Source organism: Enhydra lutris, unplaced genomic scaffold (genome assembly GCF_002288905.1).
Source record: "Enhydra lutris kenyoni isolate GAN:26980312 unplaced genomic scaffold, ASM228890v2 scaffoldscaffold68, whole genome shotgun sequence".
Lineage (NCBI taxonomy): Eukaryota > Metazoa > Chordata > Mammalia > Carnivora > Mustelidae > Enhydra > Enhydra lutris.
The window spans coordinates 14,331,679-14,352,816 of record NW_019154152.1 but is presented as its reverse complement, the minus strand read 5'-3'; the positions used below and the strand labels follow the sequence as shown (position 1 = coordinate 14,352,816).

The window sequence follows — 21,138 nt, the reverse complement described above, 5'->3', positions numbered from 1 at the left end:
AAGGAAGGTAGAATAAATCAAGGTGAAATTCTATTCTACCTGTCTCTGCAACCACCCACTCTTCCCCAGCTCTCCCTGGTGTGTAGGACACTTACATTTTCACCTGAGCCAGGGGACAAAGAGACACTAATATTGACTCAAGAGCTACTATGTGTCAGGCATGGCGCTAGTCATTTCATGTCATTTACTATATGCAGAACAAGAGCTGTACTGGTGATTGGAGCTCCTCAGAAACAGGCTCAAGGAAAACTGTCTGGCCCTGGATCCAAATTTATTATTTTATTTTAGAGACATTGAGAAGGCAGCTTGATAAAGAAGCAAGAGCAGCAGAGACCTGAAGAGAGAGGTCTGAACTTAGGATCCAGTCCTACAGTTATGTGACTACAGAAGTTGTTGGGCCTCTCTGGATGTCAGTTCCTTAAGACCTACCTCATCTCCTTACAGGTTGTTATAAGGATCAAAATGGAACCCATATGTAAATGGATTCTGTAAACATAAAACATAACTGATATCCATTTATTCATCTAACAAGTATTTACTGAGCACCGATACTATTCTAGACTCTACGCAAGGTCCCCGCCCTCATGGAACTTGTGTTCTAGTAGGTGGGAGATACGTAATCAACATAAAGAAATCAGTAAACAGGAGTTTCCAAGAGTGATGAATGCTCTAAAGAAAATAAAACAGGTGACATAAAAAAGAGTGACTAGGAGAAAGGGAACCACTTTCAATGGAACAGTCATAGAAGACCAAACCAAAGTCCTATAACTTGAGACCACAAAGATGTCTTTAGCCAAACAAAGAGCTGGGGAAACAAGTGTTCTAGACATAAGAAAGGGAGAGTAGCTCAGCATGTTTGAAGCACCAAAAAATAAGGTATGCCTAGAGTAAGGAAAACTATTAAGAAATGAGGTTGAAAAAGTGGACAGAGGCCAAATCCAGCAGTCTTGACCACTAAGAAGATATTATAATTCCCATAAAGTCCTTTTTTTGTCAACATGGCCCAAAAAACTGAGTCATTTGTGTAAATATCTCATGTGTACATTATCAAAATTAGGACACTTCCAAATTTCTACATTAGCAATTCCACCACCAAAAAATAAGTGGGAAGATCCTATGCAATGGCCCTAGACATACAATTCTTAAGAATTTTATCTAAACAAAGACATCATTTATTATGCTTCACAAACCAGATAATCAAAAAAAACTAACAGAATTATAGAATATGAATTAAAAAAACACTGAAGTTTTTAATAGAGAAAATATCAGTTCATTCAGCAAATATTTATCAAGCACCTACTATGTGCCAGGCATGTTCTAAGGATGAGAGATACAGCAATGAACAAATCAATGAAAATTTAAGCAATAACTAAGCAGAAGATTTAACCGTAGAAGTATCATAATAAATAGCAGAACTGAACTTGAACTTATATCTCAGCATTTTCTGAAACAGGAGTTATAGGCTTAGTCAAGTGTACCTGTCAGAAAGCAAACTTACCAAGGAATTCTTAATCACTTCACTCCTATAAAATTCTGGAAAAGAAGAAAAAAAAAAATAAGTGATATGAAAGAAAATAAGCTCATTAACTCTTAATCCTATAAATTTTTTTAACATATGTTCCAGTAAAACATTTAAAACATTTTCAAGGGATCTATTTTCTCTATACCTTTAGCTGTAAAAAATAAATAAATAAATAAAAAGTAATTAAATAAAAGGGTCTTAAAGGAAAAATTTTCATAAAGACCAAAACTGTCAAGATTTAATTTAGCAAATTTTACCCCAGATTCAAATTTAAGACCTTAAAAATTTAGACTTTCTTCTCTCCTACCTTACAACTACTCTACAAAAACTGATTCCATATGCTCTGTAAGCATTAAAATCTCACGATTCTACAGACCTTCATGTGTACTGTAAACATTACGAACCTAGAGGCACAATCAAAAGAGAGAAATATGGCAGAGATGCAGACAAACACTGCCTCTTCTGAACCTGCTGAAGTCACCATCATGACGCTCTGTCTCTGCAGAGTCTACAAGGACCTTCATATCCTTGTGTTGCTATAAGACAAATTTCCCAGGTGTGATACATGGACCACTGGTACTTGACATGATGTTAGGTGATACACAGACATACTTTATTTTTTCCTTATATATTTAAATTTATGTCCCATATATTCCTCAACCCCTAACTGTAAGGTCTGAAAGGACGGAAGCATTTGTTTAATACAACTGCTATGTCCTCAGCATGTAAAACCATTCCTGGCACGGAGTAGACAATAAATACTTTTTAAATGAATGAGTTATCTTACTTAGACGTAAGTTTAAAAGTAATGATGGGTGGTTCAGTTCAGCACTCAGCTCCTGATTTCAGCTCAGGTCATGATCTCAGGGTCATGAGATGGGGGCCCAAGTTGGGCTCTGTGCTCAGCGGGGAGTCTGCTTGGGATTCTTTCCCTTTGCTCCTCCCTTTGTGTACGCACGTGACCACGTGCACCATTTCGCTCTCTCTCAAATGAATAAATCTCTAAAAACTTTTTAAAATAATGAACTTAAAAATATATATTAAGTATGTAATAGTATAGATGAAACTCAAAAAGAGTGAAACATGTCAAAGTCTACTAAGAACTAAAGCTAAGGAAGAGTCAGGCGATAAATGAACAGTAGGCCTAAACGTAAAACTCTTACAGGCAAGATCTTTAGATTAAAGCATTTCTTGATAAACATACTATCTATATTACTCTATGTTTGTCTTTCCTAAAAAAAAATATATATATATATATATATATATATATATATATATATATATGGATAATTATTTTATTTTATGGAAAGATAGCCACTACGTATTAAGTTTTAAAAAAAGACAGGTTCTAAGAATTCACAACAGGATCCAAATTTTTATAACCTGCTAATTTAAATGGAAAGAGGTCCACAAAAAAGACCTACAAGAAATCATGGAGTCTGAGGTAATTTCTAACATGCTAAACATGGGCGTATACTGTCCACCATTCTGTTACATCTAAAATATTGTCAATAAAATTAGCAGCATGATATAGTAGTGATTTAATAGTGAACATAGGAGAATTTAATAGTGAATGTGGGAGAATTTAGAGTCAAAAAATAATTCCAGTCCCCATTCCACCTATGATATTCACTCTGGACAAGTCAGTCAACCTTTTGGGTCACATAGCTTACCTTTCAAAGGATAATGACAAATGGAAAATAACAGGGTTATTGTGAGGCTCAAATGAAATAGTGAATTAAAAATACTTTGTAAACTGTAATTTTTATTAACACAGTTCTAGTAATTTTTATTAATTCACTTTAAGCAAAACTATTTGACAGTAAATTTTTAAAAAGATACCACTCAAGACCTATTTCTACATGAAAGGGCCCATTAGATACAAATGCCTCTTTATCCATGCTAAGTCAGACCTAGAAAAACAAAGCAATCAGACATTGCACAGCATGGTTTCAGTGGCATGTTTTGGCTGTTATGCAGCATTCCATTCATTTAACAAATGCTTTTTTAGTACCTCAACCCCACTCATAAAAGAAGAAATACAAACTTAAACTATACTATAAAACTATTTTTCACCTATCAGATTGGCAAAAATTCAAAAGTTTGATTGCACAGTCTGTTGGTGTGCCTATGGGAGAAAAGGCACTCATACCTAGTAAGTGGGAATGCAAATAAAAAAAATTTTGCAATATCTATGAAAACTAGAAGTACACATCCTTTGCTCTTTCCACTTCCTGGAAATTTACCCCACAGCTATACTAGCACTCATACAAAATAATGTACTTATGAAGTTATTCAAAGCAGTCCTGTGTGCAGAGCAAGACTAGGACAACTTAAATGCCTACCAAGAGAAGCCAATTAAATAAATCATGGGACACCTACTTATTGCAGAACTGTGCAGAAAAAAAAAATTAGGGAAGCTCTGAAAAATCAGAGAAGCTCTCTATAGACAAACATCTAAGACATTTTAGGTGAAAAATGCAAGGCACAGAAATATATATAGTTTGTACTATTTTTATTTGTATTTGCATAAAGAATTCAGCAAAGAGAAACAAAAAATGTAGAAACAGTGGTTATTAGGGTGGGGTAAAAAAAACTACGGAGATGAGACAGGTGAAAAGATTTGAAACCTTTATATATACTTTGAACCACGACTGCCTTAGCTGTTCAAAAAATTAAATGGAAAAAAATATGAGGGCTTAATATGTGCCAAGCATTGTTCCAAGTGCAGTGAACAAAACTAACCCACAATTTTCTGGATTATACGGAGTTCATCTTCTAATGTATCCAAAATAACTGGCTGGCATTCTGGGCACTCACATTTCATGGGTGAAAAAAGAACTATGACTGAAGAACAAACATGATTTTATAAAAATTTCAAGTTTAAGAGGAAACCACAATTAGAACCCTAGTTCTTCATCCATTAACACAAGGCTTTGTTCTCTGGGGTTGTGATAACTTTGATCTGAACTACCTAACAAGAAGGCAGTGTCCTAAGAGCACTGAAAGATGTCAAAAGTCAAAAAATCTCACACATAACTTCTTAGGATCTGCTGCGAATTCAGTCAAAATAAAAGAAAAACTTAGAGATCAGTATTTCAAATATTTTTCCAATTTAAAAAAACAAACAAACAAACAAAAACTTCTTTTGAAACTAAGAAATGGGGATGTCTAGGTGACTCAGTCGATTAAGCATCTGCCTTCGGCTCAGGTCATGATCTCCAGGTCCTGAGATCGAGCCCCGTATTGGGCTCCCTGCTCAGCAGAGTCTGCTTCTCTCTCTCTCTGCCTTTCTCACTTCCCACGACTCATGTTCTCTCTCTCTCAAATAAATAAAAGAAACTGAGAAATGATGCCACTAAACAGGTGGTCTGGTACGGGTGAGTTTGTAAGAAGAGCCAACTTGCCCTCTACCGTGGTCGTCCTACACCAAGGGCCGCATAAAGATCATGAAGTGAGTATTTGTGTTTATCATCACAGGTCCAACAAGATAAGGTGGATTAACTAGGCTTATTAAGGAAACAACTTCCCGGCTCCTCCTATGGTAGTTAAAAGTTATAAAACCCAACATGCAGGCCCAAAAGAAAATGATAAATAGATTCCATTCAGCCATGACATTTTGGAGTAGGAGGAAGCCTCCAAAATCATCAGTTCTCTCATTTTAGAGGTAAATTCACCAAAGCTCACAAGAGGGACTAAATGTCCTAGTCAAGGGGCTTGCCAGTTAGCGACAGACTCACCACCACTGGCAGAGACTGTACTCCTTTGTGGACAGCCAGCTACCCCCTCACTGTATAAATGATCATTTCATGGTGGCAACTTTAAGAAGCAGTCTATGATAACTTCTAAACTCAAGGGGTAGTCTGAGCTAGAAGAAGACAAAGAATAAACCAAAAAGGTCACTTTGCTTCCACATCTCTTAGACAACTTTTAATAAGATGGTCACCAACCAGCCCCTGACTACACTCTTCTTATTAACTACTTTGACTGTTAACAAATACCTAAAATGTGCTGGTAAGTACTATGTTAATTATTATTATTAAAGATAACGCTGGAGCAAGAACACAAAAGTTTTATGAAGATAGGGGTGCCTGGGTGGCTCAGTGGGTTAAAGCCTCTACCTTCGGCTCAGGTCATGATCCCAGGGTCCTGGGATCGAGCCCCGCATCGGGCTCTCTGCTCAGCGGGGAGCCTGCTTCCTCCTCTCTCTGCCTGCTTCTTTGCCTACTTGTGATCTCTGTCTGTCAAATAGATAAAATCTTAAAAAAAAAAAATTTAAAAAAAAAGTTTTATGAAGATAATCAAGGACTGATTATATAGAAAACGATCAATAATTTAAAACACTCAGGGCGCCTGGGTGACTCAGTTGGTTAAGCATCCAACTCTTAGTTTCAGTTTAGATCATGGTCTCGGGGTCATGGGATGAGCCCCCCATGGGGCTCTGCACTAACAGGGAGTCTGCTTCTCTCCCTCTCTCTGACACTCTATCCCTCTCTCCCCCACCACAAGAGAGATAAATAAATCTTTAAAAAAAATTTTTTAACACCCTGGCATGGGTCACCTAAAAGGCTCAGTCGGTAGAGCATGTGATTCTTGATCTCAGGGTTGTAGGTTCAAGCCCCACACTCAGTGTAGAGATTACTTAAAAATTAAAAATAATTTTTTTAATTAATCTAAAAAAAGAAAACACTCTGGCACTGTCATATATTGCTAATGATAAAACCCATTAGTAAGCAGCAGACCAAATGTATTAAGGTCTGCAAAAATGCTTATACCTGAAGACAATGACCAAACTGTTCATTTTCCTTCTGGACACATGGGAAGACAACATATCCCAGTCCCCTTTCCATCTAAAAATGATGACACTACTGATTTATGGCCAATGAAATGTTATAAAATTCATGAAGGCCATTTCCATTAAAAAAAAAAGAAAGAAAAGAAAAAAAAAACTCCCTCAAATAATCCTTCTCTCTTGCCATTTCAAAAGTCATGTATTGATGATAGCAGCATTCCAAAACAGAAGGAGCTGGGATATCTGAGTCACCGCTTAGAGGACAACTGCCAAGACAATGCCTGTTAAGAACACCTGCACTGGACTTAGTGTAAGAAATTTATTATGTTATGCCACTTAGATCTGCAGTATTTGTTATAGCAGCTAGCATTAATCGTTCAGATTTAATGGTGTTTCAAGAATATGCAATGGTTACAATGAAAAGTAAGAATAAAAGTATATGAAAATGCAAAATTTAGAGTCCTTTTTTTTCATCCTTAAAAATTATTTTAATGCTATTTACATTATGGTGGTGGTTCTACCCTATGTAATTCCTGACTGAATCTTTTAATGGGCATATTGAAATTTAAAAATTTTAAATTTAAAAAATTTAAATTAAATTTAAAAATTTAAAAATTTAAATTTAAATTTAAAAAATTTAAATTTAAATTTAAAAAATTAAATTAAATTTAAAAAACAAAAAAGGTATTAAATGACTACTGCTTTAATAATGTCTTTAAAAGTAATTAAAACCAGGGGTACCTGGGTGGCTCAGTTGGTTAAGCATCTGCCTTCAGCTCAGGTCATGATCTCAGAGTCCTGGGATCAAGCCCCATATGTTGTTGGGCTCCCCACGGATCTGCTTATCCCTTTCCCTATACCCCTCCCTCCATTCATGCTCTCTCTCCCTCTCTCAAATAAATAAAATCTTAAAAAAAAAAAAAGTTATTAAAACCAGAAAGGTAAAATGTCGTTTGAATTTTTCATCTTTGTCATAGTACAAAATTCAAATAAGCCTCTAAAATAACACCACTTTTTGTTTATATAAATATATCTTCAATCACATTTTACCCAGTGTTATAACTTTATCTCAGTTGTTCCTCCAAAACTTTATAAGGCATCATTATCTCCACTTTACAAATGGGCAAAGTGAGGTTTCAAAAAGCCATGATCAATGCCCAGCGTCACACAGCTAGACCTACTCTCTATTTTCAATCCTAATTCAATATTCCTCCCATATACCATGTTTGTTCCCTGGTACCAGCCAACACAGGTCAACTGATTATATCCAAGCACCTTTCATCCAATATGTATTCAAAAGACGCTTGTGATTTTGAATCAAACATTTATTTGTTCTACTCTCAGAATTGCCACTTATGCAGCAGTCCACAGTATAACATGCGCAGATGAAGTCAAGGAAACCAAGCCATTCTTCTAAAAATGACCCCACAAATACATAAGGAATTGCAAATATGAGAAGACATAAACTGGTTTCAATTTTACCACAATATTTTTTAAAATTATGTTTTGAAGAAAATAAAATTAGTACTTATACTGGACTCATATACCTACTTTCATGATACCTACTGGAACAAAAACTTCATAGCTAACATTCATAAATAAATGATAAATTTAGCAATTAAGAACTATCCAAAAGCCATGTTTCTTCTATATATGATATATGTAACAACTGCTCATGAAATATTTTCAGATAGCATTGACAGTTTAGCTTTCCAAAAAGCAATAACAGCAAATCGAGAGGCACCGATACTCACTTGTGTTACAAAAGAATAAAAAGGAGATGTAACAATCTGTGGGAAAGTCCACAGATTCCCTTACCTTTATATATCTTTTCAGTATTACACAAGTGAAGCGTGAAGTAGGTATCAAGGAGCTGATGGCCATTTCTATGAACAATGTTCCGGGCAGCAATGTTCCGAAGGTGTCTGAGACGTCGCTAAAAACAACAACAAAAAAAAGGGACACATTCAGCTTTTCCTCCTGTAAAATCTTCTGAAAGTTACAATCTGAAAATGAAACCTAGGAAGTTGCCCCAGTTACTGATCTGTTGAGCCAGTAACCTTAGCCCAGTCTCTTATTTATGCCTTAGCATCCCCACTGTCAAGTAGGAATTAAACCTGCCCAATCTCATTTACAAGGTTGTTGTGAGCATGAAATGACAACAGATACAAAGTATTGTCAAAGAGCATAAATGTTATTTACATAAGTACTGTGTAACTGTACAATAGCGTTAGTATTTCCTGGAATACAAACTAAGTAGTAATTTGCTTTCTTCCCTTCAGAAGAATACTAGTAGACATGCAAATCCATCTCATACCTACAGACAGGCAGTTATTACATACATACACCCCCTGTTGCTAGTGCATTCTAGAAGCCACATCATCTGTACAACCAGGAAAAGATGCCAAGCCAAAACATAACTCACTGGGCACTCCAGCCAGCCAGTCAGTAACCCAACTGTAATGAGCTTAAATTAAATTTTCACCTGATCAGCAGCCAAACAATCTCTTTCCTGATCAGTCTCTCCTTCCCAACAATTTCTCCAACTAAGATGAACCAATCATTTGGAGTCCCAATTGTTGAAAAGGCAAACACTAAATAAGCAACGCTAGAAATCAACAAAAATACAACGTAACAAATAGACAAATAAAAGCATATCAAAAAGAGAAGATGTTGGCAATGCTCAAGTCTGGGCACATCAGATTCATTCCCAAAGGCTAGTTCCCTGTGTCAGATAATTATTTCTGTACTAAAAAATAGAAATTGAGTGCTCAGTTTTAAAATACGCTTAAAGCTCTCCCTTAATCTGAAAGACAGCCCAACCTATTGCGGTAAGTCCATCTTCAATTACATATGCAGTCAGCTGGAAAAGTACAGTTCTGTCTTTCCATGCACATAGCAACCTAATCCTTTCTCCCAATCTAGAGATTAAGATTCTTTGAGAGGTTATTGTCCAATAAATTTGTTTAATACTCTAAATATGAAAAGGCCCAAATATATTTATGAAAAGTTCCTCTGGCTGGGGCGCCTGGATGGCTCAGTGGGTTAAGCGCCTGCCTTCAGCTCAAGTCATGATCTCAGGGTCCTAGGATGGAGCCCTGCATGGGCTCTCCATGGGCCCTCCACTGAGCAGGGAGCCCATTTCTCTCTCTCCCTTTCCCTCTGCCCCTCCCCCTCCTCATGCTTGCTCATTCTCTCTCTCAAATAAATAAATAAAATCTTCAAAAAATAAAAAGTTCTTAGGGCTTATTCTAAAAGACTCATTTTTATACAATCTGCCAATGGTTTCCATTTCATACCTTGGATTACAGCCACTATCTCTTCCTCCTGTATATTTTTCATTAGCCCTCTCAATCAAGATTTTAAATTAACAGGAAGACTAAGCACATCTATTTTGCTGTAAATTACAATCCTGGTCTTCTGTTCAAAGACCTGAAAGTATTACTCAAAGCCTCTAGAATAAAGTACAAACTTGCCCTATTGCTTTCAAAGCCCTGTACAGTCTGACCTCTCCACATCCTATGTTTACTTCTCACTAGACCGTCTACATATCCAACACCCAGTCACACACAAATGCTTAAGGTTCCATGAAAAAGATGGTGCATGTTCCTAGCCCCAGGCTTTTACTAATGTTAGCTCCTCAATCAAGAATAGCATTTTCCCTATTTTTTTAACATTTTTTTAATTTATTTTGAGAGAGAGAATGAGATTGAGAGAGCATAAGCAGAGGGGAGGGGCAAAGGGAGAGGGAGAAGCAGATGCCCCGCTGAGCAGGGTGCCCTATGTGGCATTCGATCCCAGGACCCTGGGATCATGCCCTGAGTCAAAGGCAGCCACTTAACCCAGGCACTTTAGGATACCATCCTCTTAAAGGACATCCTATTTCTACTACAAAGTTTAGGAGAGAAGACTTCTCCTTCCTTTGTTTCTGAGATTAGTTGCTCCTTTATTTGAACAAGTAAGAATTTTGCTTCTATCACTCCGATAGCACTTACCTCATTTAAACTAGTCTTATTAGTTGATTAGTTATTGTCCCTATTAATGGAGGAAATGACTTGATAACAGAGACTATTACTGTCAGCACTTCTTAAATGCTTACCATGTACCATGCTCTGTACTGAACACTTAAACATACGATGTTATTTAATCCGCATAACAACCCCATGACATGAGGTTTTACTCATTATCATTATGCATCTCTTTATCCCAACATTCCTCTATAACCCAATAGAAAATAATAAATAATAAACGGGCAATATATCTCAAAAGAAGGAAGGAAAGAAAGAAGAAGGAAAGCAAGGGGTTACACCTATATATGGATGTGTATCATACACTTCTAGCTCCTGTACATGCGCACACACACACACACACACACACACACACAATTGATACAGGCTGGTCTTTACACTCCCCTATTGCCACAGAGGGCAGAGTGAGCAATGATCTATCCTTCAACACAAGAGAATAATTTTATGACAAATATAATAATAATGGAAGAGACTGCCTTATGAAGCAATGTGCAAGGCCTGGCCAGAGATGTAATTTACACAGATGCATAGATATTACTGAAGAGATCTTTCCACTATCTAGGAAGTTAGCACAACCAGCTCGAAGACACCTTCAGACTCCAAGCTCTACAATTCTAAAATCAGCAGTGGAGTCTACAAACATTTACCGGGGCGGGGGGGGTGGTTACCAATATATCACTATCGATTGCTTCCATGCTCCTTCCACTAACATGAGTAAAACAAAACTGACCACATCAGGGCATTTTATAAGAAGATTTACAGAAAACAAACAAAAAAGACACAAACAAAAAACAAAAACCTCCTCCACAAATTAACCAACTACACTTAAAGCACTGACTTTGGGTTGTACAACTTTTTGCCTTTTCCCCTATTTTATTTATTTCAAAAGCATTATGGTAAGTATTCTCATTACACCATGATTAAATAAAATACAAGATGCTCCCAGCTGCTAGAATGGACAAAGGAAATCAACTCTTTATAGGTAAATTATTAATGTAATCTTGGTGAAAGGCAGTAAAGGTACACATGAAGCCTCTTGTGCTTTTTGTCTTGGCTTCCTCTTTAATAATATTCATTCCAATTTTATTATACAGCTGCTTTTTATTTTTAAAAATGCTAAACTGTAATAAAATGGAGTTTAATAATAATGTGTCAATGTTACTTTTTAGTTTTGACACATGGAAAATGGTAATGTAAGATGATGACATTAGGGGAAACTGAATGAAGGGAATTCTCTGAACATTTTTAAAACTTTTCTGTAAATTTAAAATTATTCCAGGGGCGCCTGGGTGGCTCAGTGGGTTAAGCCGCTGCCTTCGGCTCAGGTCGTGATCTCGGAGTCCTGGGATCGAGTCCCGCATCGGGCTCTCTGCTCAGCAGGGAGCCTGCTTCCTCCTCTCTCTCTGCCTGCCTCTCTGCCTGCTTGTGATCTCTGTCTGTCAAATAAATAAATAAAATCTAAAAAAAAAATAAATAATAAAATAAAATAAAATAATTCCAAATAAAGTTTATTTTTTTTAGGTGTTGTCTCTTTCAGAGTTAGGAGTTGTGTAAGCAGGACAAAAAGAGTGCCAATAAAGCATTTCACAAGCCTGATTTTATTAATAAAACTCTTCATTCCCACCATTCATTTCCTTCCTTTTAATTTTTTTTTAAGATTTTATTTATTTATTTGACAGAGAGATAGTACAAGTAGGCAGAGCAGCAGGCAGAGGGAGTGGGAGAAGCAGACTCCCCGCTGAGTAGGGAGCCCGATTCAGAGCTCAATCCCAGGACCCTGGGATCATGACCCGAGCCGAAGGGAGCTGCTTAACAGACTGAGCCACCCAGGTGCCCCAAGAAAAAGTGTAGCAAAGTTTGGTTTTGGGGGGGTTTTTTTGTTTTTTTTCTTTCTATTTCCTTCCTTTAGACTCCCACTTCTTCTCTTCCTCTCCTTCCCATAAGATTTGATGCAATTAAAAAGAAACACTGGAAGGTTAAGTCAGAAACTCATAAAAAATGATTACCTATAGGGGTGAGAACAAGCTAGAGGAAATACAGATAAAAATAAGACTTTCCTGCTACTTGCTTATCCCAGTTTTGACTTCTGTACCATATAAATGTCTTATATACCCAAAAAGTAAAGTTAAGTAAGGAAAAGTTTAAACCAACTAAACCTAGTCCAAAATATAAGAGCAATACCAAAAATCATCACCAGTTTTAGGAAATATCAACTACCTTCACCCAAATTATTATCCCATGATCCAAGAATTACTGAAGAAACCAGAGTGGCCTAAAGGATCCTCTCTTGTTTTCAGGTCCCCCAGAAGATCTATACTTGAAAAACAGTATGTAATTTTACCTAACACGGAAAAAGGGTTAGTTCCAGATATTTATCTATCTTCCCCAACAAGAATATAAATTCTATGAGTAAGAGATTTTACTTTATTTATTTTTAAAGATTTTATTTATTTATTTGCCAAAGAGAAAGCGCACGCATGCACAAGCAGGGGAAGCAGCAGGCAGAGGGAGAAGCAGACTGCCCGCTGAGCAAGGAGCCTGATTCCATGACCTGAGCCAAAGGCAGACATTTAACCAACTAAGCCACCCAGGCACCCCAGAGATTTTTTTTTTTTTTATTTATACTTGTATTTCCAGCATCTAGCTGAGTACCTAGCAAATGGCAGGCACACAATAAATGTTTTTTGACTGAATTAATAAATCTCCTGTGAATTAGCCCAGTCAAGAATGTCATGGTATGGGACACCCGGTGGCTCAGTCAGTTAAACATCTATCTTCAGCTGCCACTCCCCCTGTTTGTGTGCTCTCCTTCTCTGACAAATAAAATCTTAAAAAAAAAAAGACTTACCTCTTCAAATGACCCACCAAAAGACAGCTGAAATCAAATCTGTCTTATGATTTAAATTGGCTCATGTACCTCAGGAAAGTATGAATACTCTGAGTAATTAAAATTTCCACAAACTCTGGAATTATTCTTTAAGATAACATCCAATGCAGTTTACTTAACCAGCAATCTCCTTACACTTTCTCAAATGTTCTATGCCTTTATGGTTACGAAATACTCTTTGTGCATCGTTCTTCAGCAATAGGTTTAGGCAGCAAAGTCGTACTCTAATAACATCCACCACCAAAACTACAGCTGAACAGATTTTAACTTTTAAAATCTTTGAAACACTATCTCTAAAATGTTCTATGTAGGGAATAAAAACATTCACTAACATATAAAATTAAAATCTCCTATTCAGCTTCGATTTGGAAGATTGATAGATATAACGAGAGCACAACTCTGCTACCTGAAATGTTGGTGGTGAGAAAAAGACCTGTATGACCCTAAATTCCTAACATTTTTACAAATCTTTCAAATATAAATTCTAAAACAAGACTTAAGTGGTATGCATTGTAGATCTGAAGCATTTGCTTTAGTAAAAAAAAATAATAATAATTACTCATTGGTAATGACTGAAACTGATGCCTCTTAAGAACTTGTTAATACTACTACTGTTGTTAGCCAACTGCTTCAAACCGTAACAGTAGTCTAGAGGTGCCTGGGTGGCTCAGTTGGTTAAGTGTCTGCTTTCAGCTCAGGTCATGATCTCCGGGTCCGGTGACTGAGCCCCGCATTGGGCTCCCTGCTCAGCGGGGAGTCTGCTTCTACCTCTCCCTTGGCCTGTCTTCCCCACTTGTGCTCTCTCTCTCTCTCTGAAATAAATAAAATCTTAAAAAAAAAAAAAAGTAGTCTAAAGTTTTGGGGGATTTTTTTTTGTATTTTGTGTTTATTTTGTCCTGCCCAGCACCTATCTGACTAAAACAAAACAAACAGAAAAACTCCCTTGTAGAGTCACCCTCTCCTATTATCATTCTCTCTATGCTTCCTGTAGAATTAACTCTACCTCCAACCCCAAGGATGTTCATGGCATGACTAAGGTCAGTCAATCAGCACATTCCATCCCCCTGACCTTAACATATGACTTAATTAAGACCACTGAAAGACTCAGAAATTATATTACATTATTAAGATTTTTTTTTCCCCCCACACTGACCCTGAATCTGGAAGGATACAGAGCTGGAGATGTTGGCAGCTATCCTTCATCAGAGTGAAACCAAAGAATGAAACCAACAAGGAAGAAAGCAGAGCAAAAAGATATGAGATTCAGGTCCTGCCAAGAATTTAAGTGTCTCTGGATCAAATATACCTAAAATGAGAATTGCAATGACAACTACCAGCCAAGTTCCCATAAAACTGTCAAAGATTACAACTAGGGAGATTTATATTGTGACTATTTATTTAGGATTTATCCTGTAACAGGTTAGTAGATGAAGAGTAACATTTAGTGGCAGGATACAAAGAAATGTTTCATTTTGTTCAATATCCCCATGTTTTAGAAAATGATCATTTCTGGTTGGTCAATTCATTTTTGTTGATATAACTTTGAATCTCAGTATGGGTGACAGCACAGCTTTAAAAACAGTCAAATCACATCCCAGAACAAAAAGAAATCCAAAACAATTTTCAGTAGTGATATACATCATTGGGGTTCTATATTCCTCCTGAGTTTTACCATTCCCTTGCAGGTATCTAAAATGCTCTGACTTCCAAGGTATAACGACCAAAGAGAACGAATGTGTCTTTGATCTTGTTCCTCGTCACTGCTGTAGAGAGTGATTCAGGGAGGCTTACAGCTAACAGGAGGAGAATATGGCTCCCATTCACCCTTCCTTCCCTATCGGTAACCCTTGCTTCAAAAACACAAATACTGTGTTTCTTAAATATAATCACTCCACAAATCCCCACCTTTGCCAAACTAAATAACCATCCCACACACACCTTTTATGATTTCTAAAACCATAGAGAGGCATCTTCCAAAACAAATTTTGAGTCTAATTTGCTTAATCTACATGGGCTATTATTAATCAATAATATAATCAATACTCTATAACCTGATAGAAAAGGAGGCAAAGGATATAAAAAGAAATGGAAATGGTCTATAAACCATATGAGAAGAAAAAGAAATGGAAAAGAAAAAGCAACGGAAATGATCAATAAACATATGAGAAGATGTATAATCATGCCCCTAATTAAAGATATACACATCAAAACAACCATTCCACCTCAGGGAAGACTAGTTTCCAAACAAGGTCTGTATCAAACATCACACCCCGTGCTCTCTTACAATGTAGCACTGCCACTCCTCCGTAACAAAATGGGGTCTATGTTCCTTCTCCCTTAATGTAGGCAGGACTGTGACAATGGTAGAAATTAGACTACATGACTTCCAAGGTTAAATCATAAAATTATCTAGTTGTCTTAGGATGCTCTTTCTTAGAACCCAGTCACACGAATGTGAAGACACCAAGCAGCTACATGAAAAGGACTTTGTAGTTGCTCTCCACGGCCTCAAGCGAGATCCCAGCTATAGCTAGATATATAAGTGACCATGTCAGCCCCCAGCCTTGGAGCCACCAGAAATGACACCAAATAAGGTAGAAAAAAGTCATTCCTACCACAGCCAAACAAAACTGCACAATCATAAGCAAAATAAATGATGATGTTGTTTTATGCCACTAATTTTTTTTCTTACTCAGCAATAGAAAATGAAGAATCCTATCTGATTAAATGGTCAAACTATTTAGTTTTTGTCACAGTTGATATGAGTAAGGAAAATAATGCAGGAAGAAATACAAACTGGTTCAATTTGGAGGGACAGCAATTTAGCAATAATTATTAAATTTAAAATTGTATGTAATATCTGACCAATTCCACAAGTCACGAAAATGTGTGCAAATATGCTTATTCTGACATTGGCTATAAAAGCAAAAATTTAATAACCACTCTTAAATTGTGGTACAGCATACAATCAAAAACTATGTATCCATTTTTTAAGAAGTACTAGTATGGAACACAAGAGAACCTGAAATTTTAAATGTTTACTTAAACAAATATTACTATATTTGTACTAAAGAGTTCCTAAAAATCAATAAGAAAAAAATCCAACTCATTCTGTAAAGAGCCAGAGAGTAAATTATTTTAAGTTTTTCAGTGCATATCCATTCTCTTCATATTCTTATTTGTTTATAATCCTTTAACCATAATAACTTTTCTTAGTCTCCTTAGTTACAAATGCCAGAAACTGTTGACCAGTTCGCTAAGCTTTAATATAGAAAGTCACAGATATTATGAGATAATTTCTTTAAGTAGCATTTGGTTTAGAAATGTAGTCAAACTTGTTCTGGGCACCTGCCCCCTTTCCGATCTTCAACTCATTTTTTTTTTTTCAGGTCAGGCATTTATTTTCTCCCTGGGACTAGGCTAAATGGCATGGAGGAATAAGGCCCAAGTTGTTTCCAGTAAACTCAGATTACCACTATTTTGATATACTTTTCTAAGGAACAACAAAAGCAAACCTGAGAGAAGATTAGTTTTCCACATTCCCACAGAAGGTAAAAATGTTAAATTACTGAGTTGAGAATTTAAGCATGATAAATTAGATCAGTCTTTTTAAAAAATACAAAAGCTCCTTCTATATGATAGCACTCAATCACCTATTTTTTCTAATCTTTTGATCCCACCTGAAAGACTCCCCGGAAAAAGTTTTTAAAAGAACCCAAAATGCTTTATTTATAACCAGTGCTTGGTGCTATTGGTTATAGGCAAATAGTACCAACAGCCTAATGTTATAGATTTAAACAAACAAATAAAAAAAATCTAATTCTAATCTTTCATAAAATACATTATAGCTCCCATCCCTAACTGACAGCTCTCTGATGCAAATCATACAACCTTGGAACTAAAACCTTTATTTTGACATTCATTCCACTCTCACTCAGTCCCAGAATTTAAGTCAGTCATTTAGTAAGCACTACAATTGTAATACAGACTCCCCCACAGGAAAAGGCCAAATATATCTCTCTGAACTTTCTACATTTCTTATACACTTGGGCTCTGGGTTTTTGTCTCTCCAACCTATCTACCCCCAATCTTGGTGGAAGGTCCAAACTTGCCCTTCTTCCTCCATGTTTCCTCTGGGTAGTGTTGCTCTAAGAAACAAGTCTTTGCAGTGACAGGCCTAGCATTGTTCTCCACCTATATCTCTCATCCTCCCTCTCTTGTTCCCTTCTTCCTTCTATTTTATCTTGCTGGTATTTCTTCCACACACCAAGCTAGGAGCTCTAGGGATACAAACATGGCATTCCCTAATTTCAGAGTAACCTCACTAAAGAGCTAGAGTTTGTGCACACAAAAAGGCCAATTTGAGGTCAAACAATCTAGCAGTACACTGTCAATAAGCATTTATTAGAAAACTATTATTCTAGAAATATAAGACCAAGGAAGAAAGACACAGAATTACAAACAATGACCTGAAAGATAAAAATTGGAAGACAGGAGACAGCGCTCAGTGGTCCAAGTGTTAAGAGTAATATCATGGGGGAATGCCTGGGTAACTCAGCTGGTTAAGCATCTGCTTTCAGCTCAGGTCGATCCCAGAGTCCTGGAATCAAGTCCCGAATCAGGCTCCTTGCTCAGTGGGAAGCTTGCTTCTGCTTCTCCCTCTGCCTCCTGTTCCCCCTGCTTGTGCCCTCCCTCTCTCTCTTTCTGAAAAATAAAGAAATAATTTTTTTTAAAAGAGTAATATCATGGCAGTAATTTGCTTCAAAATTACTGGGTTGAGGGAGAGAGGATGATTAGGTAGGCATCGGTTAAACAAGATATGCCATCACATGGTAGTTACTGAAGTTATATTATAACAGGTACCTAGGAGTTCATTATATACCTCTTCATATATATGCATTTCAATATACACTAATATACACAATACATATTGCACTACACATATTTCAAATTTCCATAATAAAAATGTTTTAAAGTAATATTAACAGGAACAGAAAGAAAGGATAAGACAAATATAGGAGCCTAAAGCAAAAATGGGCTTAACAGGGAGATTAGATAATGGATATGATTGGGGATGAAATGAAGATTGACAAAAGAAATAAGGGAGTCAAAAGGCCCTTGGGGAAATATGAACTAATCAGTAAAGGTGTTAGGGCAATAGAATAGCCACAAAAATAAAAATAAAAAAGAATGAAAGAAAGAAAGGAAGAAAGAAAGGGAAAGGGGTGTGTGTGTGTGTGTGTGTGTGTGTGTGTGTGTGTGTGTGTGTATGTTTAGGAAATATACCCTATACCTTGTATCAAATTCTAAATGGCTTAAAAATATTTAAATGTAAATAATTAATGCATAAAGTACCAAAAGAAACCACGAAAAGTTATTTTATAACCTCAAAGGTCTAAGAATGGTGAAAAACTCAGAAGCCATAAAAGGAAAAAAAAATCTATAAATTTTACTACATAAAACATTTTTAAATTATGCATGGCAAAAACTGTGACATGCAAAGTCAAAGGAAAAACAACCTAACCAAAACTTTTCAACTCACATAACCAATTTCACTAAAACATAAAGAGTTCCTAAAAATCAATAAGAAAAAAATCCAAAAACCCAATAGAAAAAAATGGCAAAGAATATTAACAGATAATTCACAGAAAAGGAAATACAAATAGCACTTAAACATGAAAAGATTCTCAACCTCACTCATAAGAGAAATGTAAATTAAAGCTACACTAAAATTGGCATAGACCGAAAAGTCTGCTAGCATATTCAGAGGCAAGTCAGTGGCAAAACAAGGACTTAGCTGAAAAGAGTATAAATGGAAAAACCGCAGATGATGGCAATCTGGCAATAACTACCAAAATTACAAATGCACATATTCTCTGACCCAGTAATTCCACTTCCGCATTTGTGAAAAATTATACATTTTTATAGAGATATACATCATAATATATGTAATGCCCTATTGTTTATATTAGCAAAAAAAACTAGAAATACGTTAAATGTCCATCAATAGGGGACTAGCTAAATTACAATATACCCTTTAGTGGATACTAAATGGCCATTAAGAATAAATTATATGGCAGCTGTCTGAGTACTGATATGGAACAATCTGTAAGATATATTATTAATGGAAAAAAAAAAAAAAACACAGAAGTTTGGGACACCTGGGTGGCTCAGGTTAAGTGTCTAAATCGATTTAAGCTCAGGTCATAATCTCAGGGTTGTGAAAAATGCCCCACATCTGGCTCTACGCTGGGTGTGGAGCCTCCTTAAGATTCTCTTCCCCTCTCCCCCTTCCCCCACTTACTCTGGCTTAACTCACTCTCGCTCGCTCTCTCTCTCAAAAAAAAAAAAAAAAAAACACACAAAAGTTTATGCAGTCAATGTGTTTATCATGTTAGCATCTATGTTTCATAGAGAAAAAAAGAATATAATTATGTCCTTATTGGAGAAGCATATAATATAATCGATAACTTGGTTGTCCCAGGGAAAGGGAAATGGGTATTTGTCCCAGGGAATGGGAAATGGTTGTCCCAGGGAAAGGGAAATGGGTATAAATTCACTCTTATATACCTTTGAATTGTGATCCACATGAATATATTGCTTATTTTTTTTAAATAAAACCAGGGGCTAGGTAGCTCAGTCAGTTGAGTGTCCAACTCCTGGTTTCAGCTCAGGTCATGATCTCATGGTCATGGGATCAAGCCCCACATCAGATTCCATACTCAGTGGGGAGTCTGCTTGAGATTCTCTCTCTCCTCTCTCTCTGCCCCTCCCTTTGCTTACATTCTCTCTCTCTCTCAAATAAATAAATCTTAAAACAAAATAAAATAAACTTTACATTTTTTTGTTTGCTTATTTGACAGACAAAGAGAGAGAGCACAACCAGGGGGAGCTGTAGAGGGAGAGGGAGAGAAGCAGGCTCCCTGCTGAGCAGGGAGCCCCATGTGGGGCTCAATCCCAGGACCCTGGGATCATGACCTGAGCCGAAGGCAGACGTTTAACTAACTGAGTCACCCAGGTGCCCCTAAAATTTACATTTTTTAAAAAACAGAGATGGCAACTAACCTGTAAGCACAGGTATCTGTGATAGCCATTACCAGAAGCAGTGTGACATAGTGGTTAAGAGTTCAAACTAGAGTCAATAATTCTGAACTCTAGGGTAGTACAACTCACTAGTGGGCAAATGACTTACTTTCTCTGAGTTTGTTGACCCTCCCATAAAATGGAGATATTTCCTGTATGCCTACCTCTGTGAGTTATTTTAAGGATCAAATGAAATAATGGATATAAAAGCTCTCTGAAAAAATCATGAAGTACTTTATAAATATAAAGTATTAACAGAAATAGGGATGTTGAAAAAAGGATGTGGTTATCAGTGTAAGGTGATGAATTGGTTCAGGCATTTCTAATTTGAAGAGAGAGATTTAGAATTCATTTATCTAAACAGAGATGACATGGTCTCAAATATAACCGATCTCCAAAGGACAAACATTCAATAAATAGAATTACAAAACTGGAAAACATCCTCAAGGTCACCTAAGCCCTTGCTACTCAGGATTACCTGGGAACTTACTGGAGACACAAAATCTCAGGACCCACTACAGATCTACGCAATCAGAATCTATATTTTAACAGGATCTCTGGGTAATTTTTATGCACATTTTAATTTTAGTAAGTACTACTCTATCTTATTTCTCAGATAATAAAATTGGGGCCATAAGTAAAGGGAACTAGCCATGTTTGCACTGTCAGTAAGTACCAACATCAAGATCTGGACCCAGGCCTAGCCTCTTGGATTATGTGTATATGTATGCATGTACCTCATGTATTTGCTTCCCAGATTGCTTGTTTCAAAACCCAAGAGACATCTTTGCCGTGCAGATACCCCATGTCCCCACCCCTACTTCCG

General features: G+C 36.6%; 1 protein-coding gene across 1 annotated transcript in view; it reads right to left on the bottom strand.

The window, feature by feature from the left end:
• LOC111159380 (UV radiation resistance associated) overlaps window positions 1-21,138 on the bottom strand; it is a 324,480-nt gene that overhangs the window by 283,497 nt on the left and 19,845 nt on the right. The window contains exons 2-3 of the mRNA XM_022521795.1: window positions 8,133-8,250; window positions 1,499-1,533 (exon numbers count right to left, since the gene is read on the bottom strand). Coding sequence (XP_022377503.1) covers window positions 1,499-1,533; window positions 8,133-8,250 — 153 coding nt within the window. The remainder of the gene's footprint in view (window positions 1-1,498; window positions 1,534-8,132; window positions 8,251-21,138) is intronic.